The 19,428-nt window shown below is 42.5% G+C and overlaps 1 protein-coding gene across 1 annotated transcript in view; it reads left to right on the top strand.

Moving 5' to 3' along the window:
- The window catches only part of LOC124788396 (arylsulfatase B-like), a 103,394-nt gene extending 85,403 nt beyond the window's left edge, over positions 1–17,991 (top strand). Inside the window, exons 9-10 of the mRNA XM_047255662.1 lie at positions 3,825–3,983; positions 17,519–17,991. Coding sequence (XP_047111618.1) covers positions 3,825–3,983; positions 17,519–17,991 — 632 coding nt within the window. The remainder of the gene's footprint in view (positions 1–3,824; positions 3,984–17,518) is intronic.
- Positions 17,992–19,428: the final 1,437 nt, after the last annotated feature.

Genomic DNA, 19,428 nt, shown 5'->3' with positions numbered 1-19,428 from the left:
GTGATATCAAGATCACTAGTAAGAGATTAATCAAAGCGAAACTACCATTCAAAATATGTGAAGCCCGAGTTATTATTTATAAAAAAAGGAAAAAAAAGGTAGTTCCATCTGCAAAATCGAGACAACATTTGCTTCCTCCTCGATCAATGATGAGTTAGCTGTAGCAAAGATGCCAATCAAATTTTTCGACTTCTTGGCGATATAATGAAACTAATGTCTTTTTGGATACATCATCAAAAAAGCCATAGAGTTCTATGGGAAGGCCTTAGAGTGTTGCGATGAACATGTCTATGAAAATAATGTTCAGTAGGATAATGAATCAATTTATTGAATTATTATCTATCCAATAGGATCAAATAACTAGAACATTACTGCTGTAAAATAATTAATCTGTAGATGCTCAGTTTTGCGAAAATTCATGATTTTTTATATCTCTTTTGTTTATGAATGAAAGCTGATAGAAATGTTTTCCGTCACAGTATAAAGTATGTGGAGTTTATTTTTGAAATATAATTTAGACACATTTCAGCAGTGCACACTGTTGAAGTAATTCAATAAAATGTTTCCTGAAAATTTTGTTTTTGTTTGGTATCGACATTACGATACTTAATTACAAAAAAATTAAAGGCCAATGATAACAATATTTAATTTAAAAAATAAATAAAAGCCCAAGGATGATATGGTAATTCTGTCAGTGGAAGAGCAGTTGAACGAAAGTATAGTCTCTAGAAAGAGGTTATAAAAGTAAAACTACAGTAACGCGAAGTATTACAGTTACATCAGGCGTACTAAGGGAATCACATTAGGGAATAAGGCGCAAAATTATTAGACGAGTTTCGGTATTAGAGCATTAAATTAACTGATTTTGTCATAATTCGAGAGAACATACAATATGGACTGGAATTAGTAAGGAGAACACTTCCGGAAAAGAGAAATTTGTTAACAACGAATTTTGATTTCGATGTACCCACCTGTGTATATGAGAGCGCTAGCGGACCCGCTTTCGATACACGGGCAGACGAGCAGGTACCGGATCACATCCACATCGCTGATTAACGACGAGGGCTGGTGAGTCGAAGAGCCCAGATGTGGTTTTTAGGCAGTTTTCCATATTCGGCTATGTGAATACCGGGATAGTTCTCACGTCCCACCACGGATACACACTAAATACGGAACAAAACGTACATCCTTTTTTTAGTTTAGAAGACGGTGACTATGTTCCCCAGCGGCAGTATGCCCACCCATGAAAAGCATTATATGCATGTATATCGGGTGGGTAATACACAACTTGTATGGAAAATATATTTCACGAAAGAAAAGGTGAAGGGGCCAGCAGAGAAGGAGGAAACGAAAGGGAACTTCACGGATTGAGACGTTTGTAGTATTATTTTCGTAATTACAAAACGAAATCACAACGACGCAGATTTACCAGTATGATGCCCATATTATTGTGACGTTGTAGCTACTGTGACCTCGATGCTGGCTGCGATTCGATTGGAAAGGCTACTATCAAGCCGTTGTGATCTCCCCTGAAGCAAACTGGCCCACAACTGTTGCAACTGGGCCTTGATACCCTGGATATCGTATCTGGGACCCAAGTGACGTCGCAAAGTCCTTTTATCAAGGACAGACTTGGGGATCTTGCCGCCAACCGGAGTACCTCAGCATCACGCAGGTAGTTCATAGAGTCACGTAACAAGTATGGAGGGGCATTGATATGTTTAAAAATGGCGCAACAGTGTTGTCGCATCAAACGTACCATATGAGGACGCAGAGTTTCCTCACTCACTACCAGTCATGAACTGGAGTCATACCCAATGGCCTCCAACACTACGACGCCTCGAGTAACAACGCTGTGCCTCTCCAAAACTGTGCAATAATGGCACCTCTCCCCAAGAGGCCACCATGGTTACCGACAGTGGCCACTTGCGGCAGTGCAGAACAGCGATTCATCACAGACTACAACACGACGTTATTCACCAGCAAATAACGCTTCCCAGTAGCAGCATCATTTCACACGCAACTGTTTTTGTTGTGATGTTAACGACTACCTCCATGATTACGATTCCATGCAATACAGCACCAGGCCACAGTCACGTCCGAATGTCACACAAAAAGGATATTGCACGATTTGAACAGCCTGCCAAATGGAGACACACAATGAGATGGAGGGCTGCTAACGCTGTCTCACACGTGTACTCGGGATGTCCGTGTTCTTCCACCAGGCCTAGTATCAACATTTTACACCAACAACAATAACGCACTCCAGTGGCCGTTCTACTTGTCACTTAAAACTTCTGCTCTAATCGTTAATATACTGGCCAGTGTTGTGTGCATGTACGAAGCTACACTAACATTCGGCCGTGTCTTCCGGGTGCTTAACATTTATTGTCAGGCACTGAGTTTCGTATATCTTAAGAGAGACAGTCCAAGTTGCATTATCATCGCCGGATCCGGAAGATAAAAGTAGGGTTGCCTATTGCAAGGTACACGAAATATCTTCTCCGTCAGTTTTATTTCGTCCGTGCTGTATCTTGTCCAGTGCCTGGCGTCGTACCTGTGACCAAATAGATAGTCTTTGGGGAAGCTCATAATTCCAAGCCTCAGCCACGTACATTACTTTTGCTCCACCTGTCGACTGACTATATCATGTTGGAGGGGTAGAGCGCTGTTATAACGGCGTACACGTCGTCCCAGCTTTCGTCTTTTGGCGGCTAATTCATTTTAATAATCGTTATAATTACTAATTGTGTTTCAAATGCTAGGATGTGCAAATAATATTTTAGTAGTTTCTTATCTTAGAATTACGAAGTAAAGTCAAAATTAATCAGAATAGCAGGCAGGAAACTCACTTTCGTATCGTTTAAATCTAAGAATAGAAGCAAATCCAGTTTCGTGAAAGGACTGTCTGAAATCTGAACTATATGGTATCTTCAGGCTCCAAGACTTTCTAAATATGTGTGATGTGACCAACCTTCTATCCATAATTGAAAGCCACCTGGAAACGAGATTTTAAGGAACTTCTGACAATTTTCTGCACGATTCTTACGACTACCGCTGAGCTTGAAAGACGATTATCAACTCTGAAGAGGATGAAGGCAGTTTTAACAAGCGGAATGAGGGAGAGTAGGTTGAGTGCATCTCCATAGAAACGGACATGATTCAAGCCTTACATCCTTTCAATGAAAAGGTTATTGACTTCAAAGAATCCTACCGCTGTGGCCGAGCGGTTCTAGGCTCTGCATTCCGGAACCGCGCTGCTGCTCCGCTCACAGGCTCGAATCCTCCCTCGGGGCCAGCCGTAGTGGCCGAGAGGTTCTAGGCGCGCCGTCTGGAACCGCGCTACCGCTACGGTCGCAGGTTAGAATCCTGCCTCGTGCATGGATGTGTGTGGTGTCCTTAGGTTAGTTAGGTTTAAGTAGTTCTAAGTTCTAGGGGACATTTGAACCATTTGAACTTCAAAGATAGACAGAAGAGTGGACCTTATGTTCAAGACTTTCGTACAGCTACGTTTCTCTACCGTGTACAGAGGACAGTGATACTTTGATTTGCAGTGACGTTTTGGGTTGAACTTACATGTGATTCATATTAATTTTGTAATATTTTTCTTATGCACAGACGATTCTGGTTTATTTTGTGGACCCACACGTATATTAGTTACGAGCCGCCTCTGCCTTGCCTATGAGAAAGTAGCTTACAAGTGTCCTGTATCTACAAAAATTCAAGTGAATGGCAAAAGACCTTTCTGTAAACAGAGTTCATTTGAAAAATGTACAGCAACGCAAACTGCGAAGTTATTTGCCTACATGGAGGTCAATTTCCAGGAGGTAATGCGTCTGCCCTCCCCAATGACCTGGACGGTATGGACATGTGGCCCGAGCTGGTTGTCGGTGGTTTCCACCCACGCACTGAGCTGCTCGTCAATATCGACGAACAGGCGGAGAACGCAGCCGTGCGTGTTGGAGACTGGAAGCTCGTCAGAGGTGAGTACAAGGACGCATACTACTAGGCAGCTATACTCTTTATCTATAGATAGCGAACATCCACTCGCGTAGGGTGTATCATGCAGACATATAAAACGCATATTGAAGAAAAAACATTCAGGTGTATTATAGCTGATGTTTGTATAAGGGGCACTGTAGTAGCAGTAGTAATAGTAGTAGTAGTAGTGGTAGTATTAGTAGTACAGGAGGGAAACGAACATTGACCCAGAAAATATGTAATGCATCTCAAGCCGTATTACATCACCCACATCAGGGACACTGGATGTAAGTTCTGTTGCCGTTCGGTTGCCTATCTTGAGTTGCCTTAAGTATTTTTTGAGTCAATATTATTTTGCTCGCCCTGTACTAATAGTAACAGTATAATTTATGCTGTTCCACTGAGACAGCCATATACAATTTCACTGTACACATAATAGAGCCTTTAAATAGTAAAATGTCACCAGTAGGAATTTTCTGTGACTTGTCCAAAGCATTTGATTGTGTGAACCATGACATTATGTTACATAAATTACAATTCTGTGGTATAAATCGAATAGGATATGAATGGTTTAAGTCATACCTACAGAACAGGAACTAAAAAGTTTGCTTATATGGGCAAAGTGATTTAAATAAGTTTTCCACTTCATCTAAATGGGGTGACATTACATTAGGTGTTCCACAGGGTTCAATCATGGGCCCCCTTCTGTTCTTGATATATGTGAACGAATTCCCTTCCTATCTGAAACAGGAAGCTGAACTGACACTGTTTGCTGATGATACAAGCATTATTATTAATCCAGTAAGAGAAAGTCAAATTGAAATTGATAAAAAAAATGAGGTCTTCAGAAAAGTCATTAATTGGTTTTCTGCAAATGGCGTTGCTCTAAACTTTGAAAAAACACAGTACATCCAATTTTCTGCTGCAAAAGTGCAATTCCTTCAATAAATATAACACATCATCAGCAGTCAGTAGACAGGGTACAGCATACTAAGTTTTTGGGTGCACATATGGATGAGAATCTTCATTGGAAAATTCATATTTTCGATCTCCTAAAGCGACTAGGTTCAGTAACTTTTGCGATTAGAATAATTGCCAATTTTGAGGATATAGAAATTAGTGAGCTAACATACTTTTCATACTTTCACTCTCTGGTGTCATATGGAATAATATTTTGGGGTAACTCGACATTTACAGAAAAAGTATTCACTGCTCAAAAGTAAGTGGTTAGATTAATGTGTGGTGTTCATAGTCGCACATCTTGTAGGTATCTTTTTAAAAGATTGGGAATTCTTACAACAGCCTCACAATACATCTACTCACTAATGAAATTTGTTCTCACCAACAGTGACCAGTTTAAAAACAACAGTGACAGTCACGATTATAATACCAGAAGAAAGAACGACTTACACTATCATTTGCTCAACCTATCTCTGGCACAGAAAGGGGTAAAATATGCTGTTATGAAAATTTTTGACAAATTGCCAGATGAAATAAGGTGTCTGACAGACAGCAGTAATAGCTTCAACAATAAATTGAAATTTTGTTTTATATGTGCTTTTCTTGTAGACTTGACAACGTTCCACATCACAACGGCTACCGTACCGTGTGATTTATGAATGAAACACGCCACCAACTAACTAACTAACTAAATTCACAACGTCCGGCCGATTTTTTAGGACCTTTCAGGGAGCAGAGAAGTGAACCTCTGCTTATCAAAGCTGAAGACATTGACAGCTATGGGGAGAGTGTTGGTGTGGCAGAAAGAACTTGCACACTTGTCACGCAATTCTGGCGTAGCGCATGAGCTTGCAGTTTGGCATGATAAACACTTTAGAACAGCTACAGTACCCTCAGGTGCTGTATTGTTGTACTGCTAATGTTAACTGTGGTACGATATACTCGTCGCCCAATGCTGACCGGCTTCTAGTGGCTCCAACAGATCGAAAACTAAGGAGCGCTCGTTCAGGATGTTGTAAACAAACTGCACTGGCTACACTTTTATTGATCCAGGGATATCTTAAACAACATTAATGAACGTGTATTGCCATTACATTTTAAGAAGAAACAGTATTTCATACATACATCCATTTCAATATTCACAATTATAGTCTGGTAGGGACCGAGTAGCGAGTCTGCTACGTCCTTATCGTTGGAAATCATCGCACTATACGTTTGAAGTATTTTTTTAGGGTAACCACAAAAAACGTACATCAGGGTGGGCAGATGGGGATTAGTACGTCCACCCTCCAATGTCAAGGCCATTCTGTTTCAGAGCTCAGAAATAAGGTGCGTAAACGTGCTTTAAACTCGTCAGCACGTCCTATTGAAACGGCTCCTTCGTCCTACAGAAAAATATCCACTAGCACTGGGGTGAATTTCTTCTTCTGGAGCAGCTCACACGCCTGCCCTGTTACAGAATGAACATTATGTCTGGACTGGAAAAGCTGTAGCGGCACTAGTCACTCTTTGCGTGTCTAGTGGGTGTAACAAACTTTTTCAGGTTAACTGAGCTATTGAAGGGTAATCAGTGGAAATTTCGGTCTGTTGTTACTCCTTTTGTACAAAACACCGCCACGCCAATGCTAATCAGAATTACAGTTCCGACATTCACGCGCAATCACACTCACTCGTAATAGCCAGCTTCAGGTACTGAACCAAACCCGTCACCAAAAGGATTAACGAAAGTATTGTATGTGACAGAATCCTTGGTCAGATATTTCACAACTAGAAAATTGCGAACGTTCATTTCTTGGTCTCTATTTCATTTCAGTTACTTCAAAAGTCACAGTGAAGCACAAAAATCTGAATTTCACCCCTTCGGCTTGTCACCCGCTCGCGGTAACTTTGCGGCATGTGTTACATATTATTCTGGATAATTATTACTTCTGCTCAAAGACTGTAATACATGCGCCCGAACATGATGCAAACTGATCTCCGAACTTTCGTAGACTTCACAAAGCAATCAGTTTTTCCCCCAAAGTAAGCACGAATACAATGTCCTCTGATCAGCTGTTATAGATAGTAGCCAGTCAAATATCATTAATTCGTACAATCACACATCTTTTAGATTTGATCAATCACTACTTTATAGTTTTTATGGCAGTTTATTAACAGAACAAATTTACAAAACCCACAGATATCAAAACGGCTCCCGCTTTAAATAACGGAATTAAGGTAAAATGTTTCTTGTTTTCCCACTACCCGAAATTGCCTAGTGACACTTTATAAATTTCTCCTGAGAGTATAATACACTGATTTTGTACTGATGCAATTCCTACGCTACGATTTTCTCAGTTAATAGACTAAAAATATTCGTTTATTATACTACTCTGCACTCACACCATCATTCACACTAATAACTAAACATATTAAATAAACACCAATTAATAGAAGACGTAATACTCAGGTAGAAGTAGTTTCATTTCTAAGATACCTGAGCTGACTACAGGGCCGGCCGCGGTAATCGAGCGCTTCTGGGCGCTTCAGTCTGGAACCGCGCGACTGCTACGGCGCACGTTCGAATCCTGCCTCGGACATGGATGTGTGTGATGTCCTGAGGTTAGTTAGGTTTAAGCAGTTCTAAGTTCTGGGGAGCTGATGACCTCAGATGTTAAGTCCCATAGTGCTCAGAGCCAGTATTTTGAGCTGACTACATACTGTTTTACTCTGTAAGAGGCTGACACCTTTCGGCAACAGCTGTAACTACTTGTAAATGCTGCTTCGTGAGAACATATCTGTCGTACCAGTACGATGACTCATGTGGAACCCATCTGCTCGGTCCCGTCCGACGTAAGCAGACGCGATTCCTGCCACTACCCCTCACTACGACGTCACTTCAGAACTCGTCGTCTCCGTACGCTCTGAGAAACGACCCGTCAAGTTCGTTGTTGTGTACTAGTGGCTAATAACAGCGTAGAAAGGGGTATCAGATGGCGCTATGGTTGTCCCGCTAGATGCCGCTGCAATGGGTCAGACGGATATCAACTGCGTTTTTTAAAATAGGAACCCCCATTTTTTATTACATATTCGTGTAGAACGTAAAAAAATATGAATGTTTTAGTGGGACTACTTTTTTCGCTTTGTGATAGATGGCGCTGTAATGGTCACAAATGCATAAATACGTGGTATCACGCAACATTCCGTCAGTATGGAATACTTCACCCGTGTCAAAATGGACGTTTACCAATTGCGGAAAAGGTCGACATCGTGTTGATGTATGGCTATTGCGATCAAAATGCCCAACGGGGGTGTGCTATGTAAGCTGCTCGGTATCCTGGACGACATCATCCAGGTGTCCGGACCGTTCGCTGGATAGTTACGTTATTTAACGAAAAAGGAAGGTTTCAGGCACATGTGAAACGTCAACCACGACCTGCAACAAATGATGCCCAAGTAGGTGTTTTAGCTGCTGTCGCAGCTAATCCGCACATCAGTAACAGACATATTGCGAGAGGATCGGGAATCTCAAAAACGTCTGTGTAGAGAACGCTACTTCAACATCGATTGCACCCGTACCATATTTCAATGCACCAGGAATTGCATGGCGACGACTTTTAACGTCGTGTACAGTTCTGCCACTGGGCACAACTGAAATTACGGGACGATGACAGATTTTTTACACACGCTCTATTTAGCGACGAAGCGCCATTCACCAACAGCGGTAACGTAAACCGGCGTAATATGCACTATTGGGCAACGGAAAATCCACCATGGCTGCGACAAGTGAAACTTTCAGCGACCTAGGTGGCATTATGGGAGGAAGGATAATTGGCCCCCATTTTATCGATGGAAATCTAAATGGTGCAATGTATGCTGATTTCCTACGCAATGTTCTACCGATGTTACTACAAGATGTTTCACTGCATGCCAGAATGGTGATGTACTTCCAATATGACGGATGTGCGGCACATAGCTCGCGTGCGGTTGAAGCGCAGGTGGATTGGTCGTCGAAGCACCATACCATGGCCCGCATGCTCACCGGATCTGCCGTCCCCGGATATCTTTCTGTGGGGAAAGTTGAAGGATATTTGCTATCGTGATCCACCGACAACGCCTGACAACATGCGTCAGCGCATTGTCAATGCATGTGTGAACATTGCGGAAGGCGAACTACCGGCTATTGAGAGGAATGTTGTTACATGTATTGCCAAATGCACTGAGGTTGATGGGCATCATTTTGAGCATTTATTGCATTAATGTGGTATTTACAGGTAATCACGCTGTAACAGCATGCGTTCTCAGAAATGATAAGTTCACAATGGTACATGTATCACATTGTAACAACCGAAATAAGATGTTCAAATGTACCTACGTTCTGCATTTTAACTTAAAAATCCTACCTGTTACTAACTGTTTGTCTAAAATTGAGTGCCATATGTTTGTGACTACAGCGCCATCCATCACAAAGCGAAATAAGTGGTCCGACTAAAATATTCATATTTCTTAACGTACTACACGAATATCTAATGAAAATGGTGGTTCCAATTTATAAAAAAATGCTGTTTGACCTATGGCAGTGCCAACTAGCGGGGGCCAACCATAGCGCCATCTGGTTTCCCCCTTCAAGTTTGACAAGTTTCGTTCTTCGTAGTTTTTTGGTTTGACGCTTATTTCGTGAGATATTTGGCCTGGTCACGATCAATGGACCACCCTGTATATGCGAAATTTGGTTAAAATGTACCCAAACGTTCCTGATTTATGCTTTTGTGTCACAATTTTGCACTCCCAAACTCAAGCCAGTGTCAGCCTATTGCTACCCCCCAAAGATCTACTTTTGAGACAGTATGTGATACGTGTACGAAGATTCGTACGTACACACACACACACACACACACACACACACACACACACACACACACACATTTAGCCATGTATGTACACACAATGGTTTTTACAAATATATAGACAGATGCATAAACGAACAGGTGCATTTACGTGGATTTATATAAATAAAAAGCAAAGCAATACAAAATTATATAAGCTCACGAGGAGTTTTACAAGACAGAATCTCTGTTTGTCAATGTAAACGTAATTATCACAAAAGAGCAGCTCTATTGAAATTTGTTGTGGTTCATGATCAGACAATAAGAAGACAAAATGAAAAGTATAAAGCGAAAATTATGAGGAAAATTTATATAGGTATCAGTCGTCTCCTTTTTAATGACCAACAACTCTACAAAACTTCTCTTCCTACCAACATTAATGATAGGAACGATCCTGTCCATTTCATCAAATTCCTGATTTGGGGTTTGAATAGGACTTGAGATCAAGCATCTTGTAAATTAATTTGGATAAAGAGGCCGTCGAGAGGGATCTACAAACAGAAAGGAACAGTAACGACCACTTTTAGAAAGAGAGGGTGAAAATACTATGGACGAAGGTGGTTGATCATGAACAGGTTCACAACACAAATCTTCCAGATAGCGAACAGCAGGAAAAAAGAAGGCAAAGCGAATCAGTGTAACAGAAGGAGATATGAAATAAGTGGAGAGCACATTAGATTACATAAGAAATTGGGAACATATTGGAAGCGTCACAAAGACGTATGAGAAAGAGGACAGAAAGTAAACAGTCGGAAGAACGCATGAGATAACACAGTGAGCTTACGAAGAGAATCTGTGAAGACCAAACAAAAATCATGTCATCAACAACGCTGTCTTAAAAGGAATAGTTTAAATAACAACAATAAATGACAAAGAGTATCATATTAGCCAATAGAAAGATTCATTTGTTTAGTAGCAGCACGCTGTTTTCTCAAAAAAATATAAATAATTTAAATTCATTCTCTATTTTGTTCAAAATGTCCAATGTACTGTAAATAAAACAATTAAGATACTTTTTCCTCAAAATTTTAAAATAGTGGCAAATAAAGGGTTAAATAGGCGACGTCTCATTTTTTATCCTTATTCAACGAACTGTACGGATTGATGTGAACTGTACGGATTGATGATCAGTTCTCAATCCCGTCTTAGCAGCCATCCACACACACACACACACACACACACACACACACACACACACACACACACAGCATAAACACAGAGGATATCACTTCCTCACTTAAATGACAAAAAGGAACAATGCAATACATAAAAGACTGTCTAATATTCAGATAACTACACGATACGCACTTTATGTAGAACACAGTCTGTAACAGAATTAACAACGTACGCTGATGAGCGAAAACATTCTGACCACCTGCTTGTTTGTCCGTCTTTTGGAACAAAATACATCACTGATTCTGCGTATCGGGGGTCCAACTGTTTGTTGGTAGGTTTGTGGAGTATGTGGCATTAGTTTTCTCTGCACAGATCATGTAATTCGCCTAAATAACGGGGTGCTCTTCTGCGTACGCAGTGATGGCGGCCGGTAGCAACCCGGAAGGGTTCCATGTGATTCACATCAGGCGAATATGGTCGCCTAGACATCAACATGACTTCACTATAATGCTTCCCAAACCATTGTAGCGCGGTTCTGGCTACGAGACACAAACATAACTGCTGAAAGATGACATCGCCTTCGGGGAAGACATCAAGCATAAAGGGATGTACGTGGTTCGCAGCTGTCAGCGTTCCTTCGAGTACCACCTCAGGTCCCACGCAAGCGCTGGAGAGTGTCTCCCATTGCATAATACTGCTCCCACCACCTTGCGTCCGTGGCGCGTTACATGTTTCAAGCCGCCGTTCACCTCGATGACGATACTTGCCGAAACGGTCACAGACTTAGTACAGCAAAAATGTGATTTACGTGAAGAGCCAACACGTTTTCATTGACCGACGGCCAAATCCCGATTGTACCGTGGCCACTGCAATCGTAGTTGACGATGTCGTTCGGTCAACGTGTGAAGGCGTATGGGTGTTCAGCTGCGAAGCTGTATGTTCAACTACAGGGTTATTACGAATGATTGTAGCGATTTCACAGCTCTACAATAACTTTATTATTTGAGATATTTTCACAATGCTTTGCATACACATACAAAAACTCAAAGAGTTTTTTTAGGCATTCACAAATGTTCGATATGTGCCCCTTTAGTGATTCGGCAGACATCAAGTCGATAATCAAGTTCCTCCCACACTCGGCGCAGCATGTCCCCATCAATGAGTTCGAAAGCATCGTTGATGCGAGCTCGCAGTTCTGGCACGTTTCTTGGTAGAGGAGGTTTAAACACTGAATCTTTCACATAACCCCACAGAAAAAAATCGAATGGGGTTAAGTCGGGAGAGCGTGGAGGCCATGACATGAATTGCTGATCATGATCTCCACCACGACCGATCCATCGGTTTTCCAATCTCCTGTTTAAGAAATGTCGAACATCATGATGGAAGTGCGGTGGAGCACCATCCTGTTGAAAGATGAAGTCGGCGCTGTCGGTCTCCAGTTGTGGCATGAGCCAATTTTCCAGCATGTCCAGATACACGTGTCCTGTAACGTTTTTTTCGCAGAAGAGAAAGGGGCCGTAAACTTTAAACCGTGAGATTGCACAAAACACGTTAACGTTTGGTGAATTGCGAATTTGCAGCACGAATGCGTGAGGGTTCCCTACCGCCCAGATTCGCACATTGTGTCCGTTCACTTCACCATTAACAAAAAATGTTGCTTCATCACTGGAAACAAGTTTCGCACTGAACGCATCCTCTTCAATCAGCTGTTGCAACCGCGCCGAAAATTCAAACCGTTTGACTTTGTCATCGGGTGTCAGGGTTTGTAGCAATTGTAAACGGTAAGGCTTCTGCTTTAGCCTTTTCCGTAAGATTTTCCAAACCGTCGGCTGTGGTACGTTTAGCTCCCTGCTTGCTTTATTCGTCGACTTCCGCGGGCTACGCGTAAAACTTGCCCGCACGCGTTCAACCGTTTCTTCGCTCACTGCAGGCCGACCCGTTGATTTCCCCTTACAGAGGCATCCAGAAGCTTTAAACTGCGCATACCATCGCCGAATGGAGTTAGCAGTTGGTGGATCTTTGTTGAACTTCGTCCTGAAGTGTCGTTGCGCTGTTATGACTGGCTGATGTGAGTGCATTTCAAGCACGACATACGCTTTCTCGGCTCCTGTCGCCATTTTGTCTCACTGCGCTCTCGAGCGCACTGGCGGCAGAAACCTGAAGTGCGGCTTCAGCCGAACAAAACTTGATGAGATTTTCTACGTATCTGTAGTGTGTCGTGACCATATGTCAATGAATGGAGCTACAGTGTATTTATGAAATTGCTTCAATCATTTGTAATAGCCCTGTATGTGCGATAAACGGTGCGATCCGAAACACTTGTGCGTGCACCAGAAATGTGCTCTTTCGTCGCAGATGCCACAGATAGTTATCTGTCCTACTTTACAGAGCAGACAAACTTCCGAACCCCACGTTCTGTGAAGAGCCATGGACGTCCAAACATTCATTGCCTAATGGTAGCTTCACTGTCCTGCCTCGTTCCGTAGATGCTCACGACAGAATCACGTGAACATTCGAACAGCTTCGATGTCTTCGAGCAATTAGTTCACAGACTCTGCGTAGTAATAATCCGCCATTTGTCAAAGACGCTTATCTCAATGGATTTCTCCGTCTATAGCGCGTATCTTCACTAGGGTGATCCCTCATCCGCGTGAGCTCCATTTGTATTCTTTCGTTACGCTGTCACGTGCCCACAATTCCTTCAGGTGGCACCCAACCTCGCGATGGGCTGTGATCGTAACGTTTTGCCTTATCAGTGTTTTTCTTCTTTTTCTTTCGGGCAACACATGAAACTGGCAGCGTGGCTTACAGACCACCTCAAACACCTTGAGGGGTGTCGGAGATGCAGCACAGGATATGCAAAAGCCACTCGACCTTTAATAATCATCTAACCTGAAAGCAAGTACGAAACCGAGTTAGTCAATCTGGGAGGAATGCAAAGCTCAGATATGGCCACTCACTAGCTAAGGGATTTCACAGACACACAGTCCTGTGGAAATATCTACAACTTGTTAGAATAGCTCGCAGCTGAACCTCTAGTTCCTATTTAGGATATAATTGATCACTTCGCCACGCCGATATCCTGACTTGACCAACTTAACAAGGGCAAAAACCTTCGAGTACCTTGACGTATCAGTTGTCGGTAAAAACTAAACATTTTTTTCTGTAGCCAGTGGCCCTAACACAGTCCACAAGCCAACTGCACGAATTCGTTCGGATGCTGCAGGGTGAGATAACATAACAGTGCAAATGATCAATCTTTTAGTTGATACTCTACATCTACATCTACATCCATACCCCGCAAGCCATCTGACGGTGTGTGGCGGAGGCTACCTTGAGTACCTCTATCGGTTCTCCCTTCTATTCCAGTCTCGTATTGTTCGTGGAAAGAAGGATTGTCGCTATGCCTCTGTGTGGGCTCTAATCTCTCTGATTTTATCCTCATGGTCTCTTCGCGAGATATACGTAGGAGAGAGCAATATACTGCTTGACTCTTCGGTGAGGGTATGTTTTTGAAACTTTGACAAAAGCCCGTACCGAGCTACTGAGCGTCTCTCCTGCAGAGTCTTCCACTGGAGTTTATCTATCATCTCCGTAACGCTTTCGCGATAACTAAATGATCCCGAAACGAAGCGCGCTGCTCTCCGTTGGATCTTCTCTATATCTTCTATCAACCCTATCTGGTACGGATCCCACACTGCTGAGCAGTATTCAAGCAGTGGGCGAACAAGCGTACTGTAACCTACTTCCTTTGTTTTCGGATTGCATTTCCTTAGGATTCTTCCAATGAATCTCAGTCTGGCATCTGGTTTACCGACGATCAACATTATATGATCATTCCATTTTAAATCACTCCTAATGCGTACTCCCAGATAATTTATGGCATTAACTGCTTCCAGTTGCTGACCTGCTATTTTGTAGCTAAATGATAAAGGATCTCTCTTTCTGTGTATTCGCAGCACATTACGCTTGTCTACATTGAGATTCAATTGCCATTCCCTGCACCATGCGTCAACTCGCTGCAGATCCTCCTGCATTTCCGTACAGTTTTCCATTGATACAACCTCTCGATACACCACAGCATCATCTGCAAAAAGCCTCAGTGAACTTCCGATGACATCCACCAGTTCATTTATGTATATTGTGAATAGAAACGGTCCTATGACACTCCTCTGCGGCACACCTGAAATCACTCTTACTTCGTAAGACTTATCTCCATTGAGAATGACATGCTGCGTCCTGTTATCTAGTAACTCCTCAATCCAATCACACAACTGGTCTGATAGTCCATATGCTCTTACTTTGTTCATTAAACGACTGTGGGGAACTGTATCAAACGCCTTGCGAAAGTCAAGAAACACGGCATTTACCCGTGAACCCGTGTCTATGGCCCTCTGAGTCTCGTGGACGAATAGCGCGTGCTGGGTTTCACATGACCGTCTTTTTCGAAACCCATGCTGATTCCTACAGAGTAGATTTCTAGTCTCCAGAAAAGTCATTATACTCGAACACAATACGTGTTCCAAAATTCTACAACTGATCGACGTTAGAGATATAGGTCTATAGTCTTGCACATCTGTTCGACGTCCCTTCTTGAAAACGGGGATGACCTGTGCCCTTTTACAATCCTTTGGAACGCTACGCTCTTCTAGAGACCTACGGTACACCCCTGCAAGAAGGGGGGCACGTTCCTTTGCGTACTCTGTGTAAAATCGAACTGGTATCCCATCAGGTCCAGAGACCTTTCCTCTTTTGAGGAAAAAAAAATAACGGATACTTTTAACTGTTCTCTGACCCCCGTTATCTCTCCAGCAGCTAGGAAGCAGGGACTCATAAAACCATTATCCAAGAAGGAATCTGCCAAACATCCCTCTGATCGATTTGAATTCTACCAGCATTTTCCGAGACTTTAGAATACATGCACTGAGATGAGAAAAGTCATGTGATAGCTCCTAATATCGTGTAGGAGCAAGTCTGATAATTCCCGTAACGTCGGACACCTTTCCACATGGACCACCTGAGTACCAACGACAGGTCCCGCCAGTGCACGCGATGCTACAGCCAACTGTATATGCGCATATCACTATCGCATGACCTGTCACCTCACTGTAGTTCACGAACTCCTCACTAATTATTTATTTATAAAATAACCTTTCAGAGAAATACTAGTCCAGTTCGTGGCAAAATCGCAATACCTCGACTTCTCGTACAAAATTATTTGTTGAACTTAAACAAGCTATTGATGAGGAATAGACGTCTATTATGTGATTTTTGGATGCAACCTTAGCCAGTCACGAAAGACCTATAACAGTTCAGTTCACAGAATCTGTTCCACTACTGATCCCAAACGGCACAGAAGTAACCTTTCCTTCTTCTGTAAAAACCTGAGAAGAATTATGCACTATCATTAAGACTAGAATGAATATACGACGGCGTTCAGTAAGGATGTGCAAGCTTCACTTAACTCACTACAGAAATATAAAAACATATTACCTTTAGAACTTAAAAAGAATTTCGCAGCAACACTAATACTCCCACATGTGACTAACTTGGTGCCACTCTCCAAAGACTTTTTTGCGAAGCTTCGCGCAGGCTGGAACTGGCGATGAATGCTTACGTACGATAAATTTATGGCGTAACATTTTGGACCGTATGACACTAGCCTACGAAGAGTTATCAGGGCTACGTGCCGATATACGTAGACATAATCATCTTTACTGTATCGTCTTCTCAGTCATTGCACTCCCTCTTGTTTGTCTTCAGCTCTAGCTCTACCATCTGAACAACACAGCAGGAATATTCGTTTTGAATAAAGCAAAATTATCTCTTTACCGTCACATAACACTGCCACGTTCTCTTAATAATTTGCTCTATAGGAACTCGACTTTGCAACAACCTTCCTCAAAATATAACATAAATTAAATTCTTTCCAAGCTCCGAAAGAGAGCTAACGGTCCATATCTGTCACAACAGCCAGCTCTCGTACAGTCTGTGCAGCTGATTCCGTCAGTCGTCCCCCTTAGAACTTTTTGCTATCCCTTTTCGGCAGAGCTCTCTGTTTACATCCTGTTCTTTCCTAACAGCCACCGTCACTCTCATTTCAAACTGTTCCTCTTCTTCATCCGTTCCACTTATGGTAAGATTAATCATAGATTCAAATGAGTTAAGCTTATTTGTATCGTTCTAAATGTCCTTTACTGTTAAAATAGCTTATTTTTTGTTACTGTTATTGGTATTAGTTATTATTATTATCATTATTATTATTATTACTCGGAAGGTTTGTAATATCTTTTGTATGTGTTGCTCCTGGTCAGATTAAGAAAGAGCCCTGATCTAGTCAGGCTAAGTAAGTAACAAATGCCGGCCGGGATGGCCGAGCGGTTCTAGGCGCTACAGTCTGGAGCCGCGCGACCGCTACGGTCGCAGGTTCGAACCCTGCCTCGGGCATGGACGTGTGTGATTTCCTTAGGTTAGTTAGGTTTAAGTAGTTCTAAGTTCTAGGGGACTGATGACCTTAGAAGTTAAGTCTCATAGTGCTCAGAGCCATTTTTTTCGAAGTAACAAATAAATAAGCAAATAAAGTTATTATCTATCAGGGACACAAAATAGTCAGGAGTACACGGGGGCGACCGGCAGCGAAGACGGTGCGTCCACGCCAGTCTACAGCCCTGAGCAGGTGCTCTCCAGCGCCGCTGGGCAGGCAGTCTCCAGCGTGCTGGGCAACTCCACTCCAGCAGAGGTGATGCTGAGGCTGCGCACAGAGGCCACCGTCTCCTGTCCGGACCGCCCCCAGGAGCCGCAGTGCTCCATCCAGAACAGCACCGACTACTGTGTCTTCAACATCGCGGAGGACCCGTGCGAGGCCGGCGGCGGCGTGGCTCCAGACGGCGTGCTGTCAGCGCTGCTGGAGCGCCTCCAGGCCATGTCGCAGCCGCTGATGCCGCAAGGTGATGTCGCGTCGGAGCCCGACCTGGCCGACCCCCGGCGCTGGAACAACACCTGGGTGCCCTGGACCGACTGCCTCGTCGACGAGACGGATGAGGCCTGCAACGTCGTAGCACAGTCATAGAAAAGTGACTGCGCTCATCAGAAGGGCTCTGTGTCGGTATCGTCTTCCATCACCTCAACGTTCCAATAAAAAGAGATTCTGTTTTCCAACAATGCGTTTTTCACTTTGATTATTGTACATATAGATCTGTACTTGTCAAGAAGTTTTATAGTGTAGTGGTGGAGTTAATTGAAGGGGTTATTTCAATAGTAGTACAAGTCCATTTTTGTTAATTCTGAGATACAGAGTCCTAAAGTTAAAAGAGCGCTGAAAAATCTGCAGTTGAGACACCAGAAATATTCAAGAGTATCTTTTTCAGAGCTCTTTTAACTTTAGGACTATGTAAATCAGAATGAACAAAAATGGACTTGTACCACTATTCAAATAAACCCTTCAACTATAGCATCACCTTCCATTACTTTACTCAACGTAGAGAATGTTTTCCTTAACAATTACTTGTCAGCAACACCTTTCCTACCTTTCCATACGGCTTCTGACCACCCTGAATAACGAGTTGTAAGAATATACTGGCTGATCCAGCCTTCCATACCGATGGTGTTTTATGTAACCCGTAATGTTGTATCTGGCCTTTAAAAACCACATGCGCGACTTACATATTCTCTCGGTAGCTACGCGCAAACTATCAATACCAAATAAAAAATTGAACAGGAACATTCCGCAGGAAACTTACTCTGGTTAAATTTTGTACTATGATACTTATTCGGCGGAGGCTACAATTTTCGAATAACTCAAGAAAAACTACAAACGTAACCTCCACCCCTACATTCATCCCTCACCAATCTTGATTTTTGTTAGTGTCACTCCCCACATACTACTGTAAAACTAAAAAAAAAAAAATCCGACTACACGAACTATTTCCGATTTTCTACCTTTTTTCGTCTCTGTTGATTGGGCTATTACGCCACCAGCATAGTCGGCTATATCGTTAAAATTATTTATTTTAACGTGTCCGTTAGGGCAATGAAAAAAAGTGACTTTTGTAAAAGTTACGCTAAAACTAATTACGTTGAAAATACGATCCAAAGTCAACCCTTACAAGCACCTTAGTTTCGTAGTTAGGAGGCCTGAAGAAAATACAACGATCTAATTATTTATTTTATGGTCTTAAAATTTATAAAGCTGTTAGCTAAAATTTACAGGAACGTTAATTTTACAGTTTGGTGCACTAGGCCGAGGGTGTAATAAAGCCAGTCAATACAGACCAAAAAACCTCAAATTTGGGAAACAGTTCGTGCAGTTGCAAATTTTTGTACAGTGGTAGGAGGGAAAGCCATGTACCAAATCCTAGAAACGCTGACCAATCAGGGCTGAGTGCGGCAGTGGTGGGTGCGTTTCAAGGTCGCTATTGTGCGTCTTTCTTGAATAACTCGAATAATAGGGCCTCTAGTGAAAAAGGTATCCCAGTAAAAATCTCGCCTGTGATTTTTAACGACCAGA

This window comes from Schistocerca piceifrons, chromosome 3, assembly GCF_021461385.2.
Source record: "Schistocerca piceifrons isolate TAMUIC-IGC-003096 chromosome 3, iqSchPice1.1, whole genome shotgun sequence".
NCBI classification, from domain to species: Eukaryota; Metazoa; Arthropoda; class Insecta; order Orthoptera; family Acrididae; genus Schistocerca; species Schistocerca piceifrons.
This window is presented reverse-complemented; position numbering and strand designations above follow the sequence as displayed.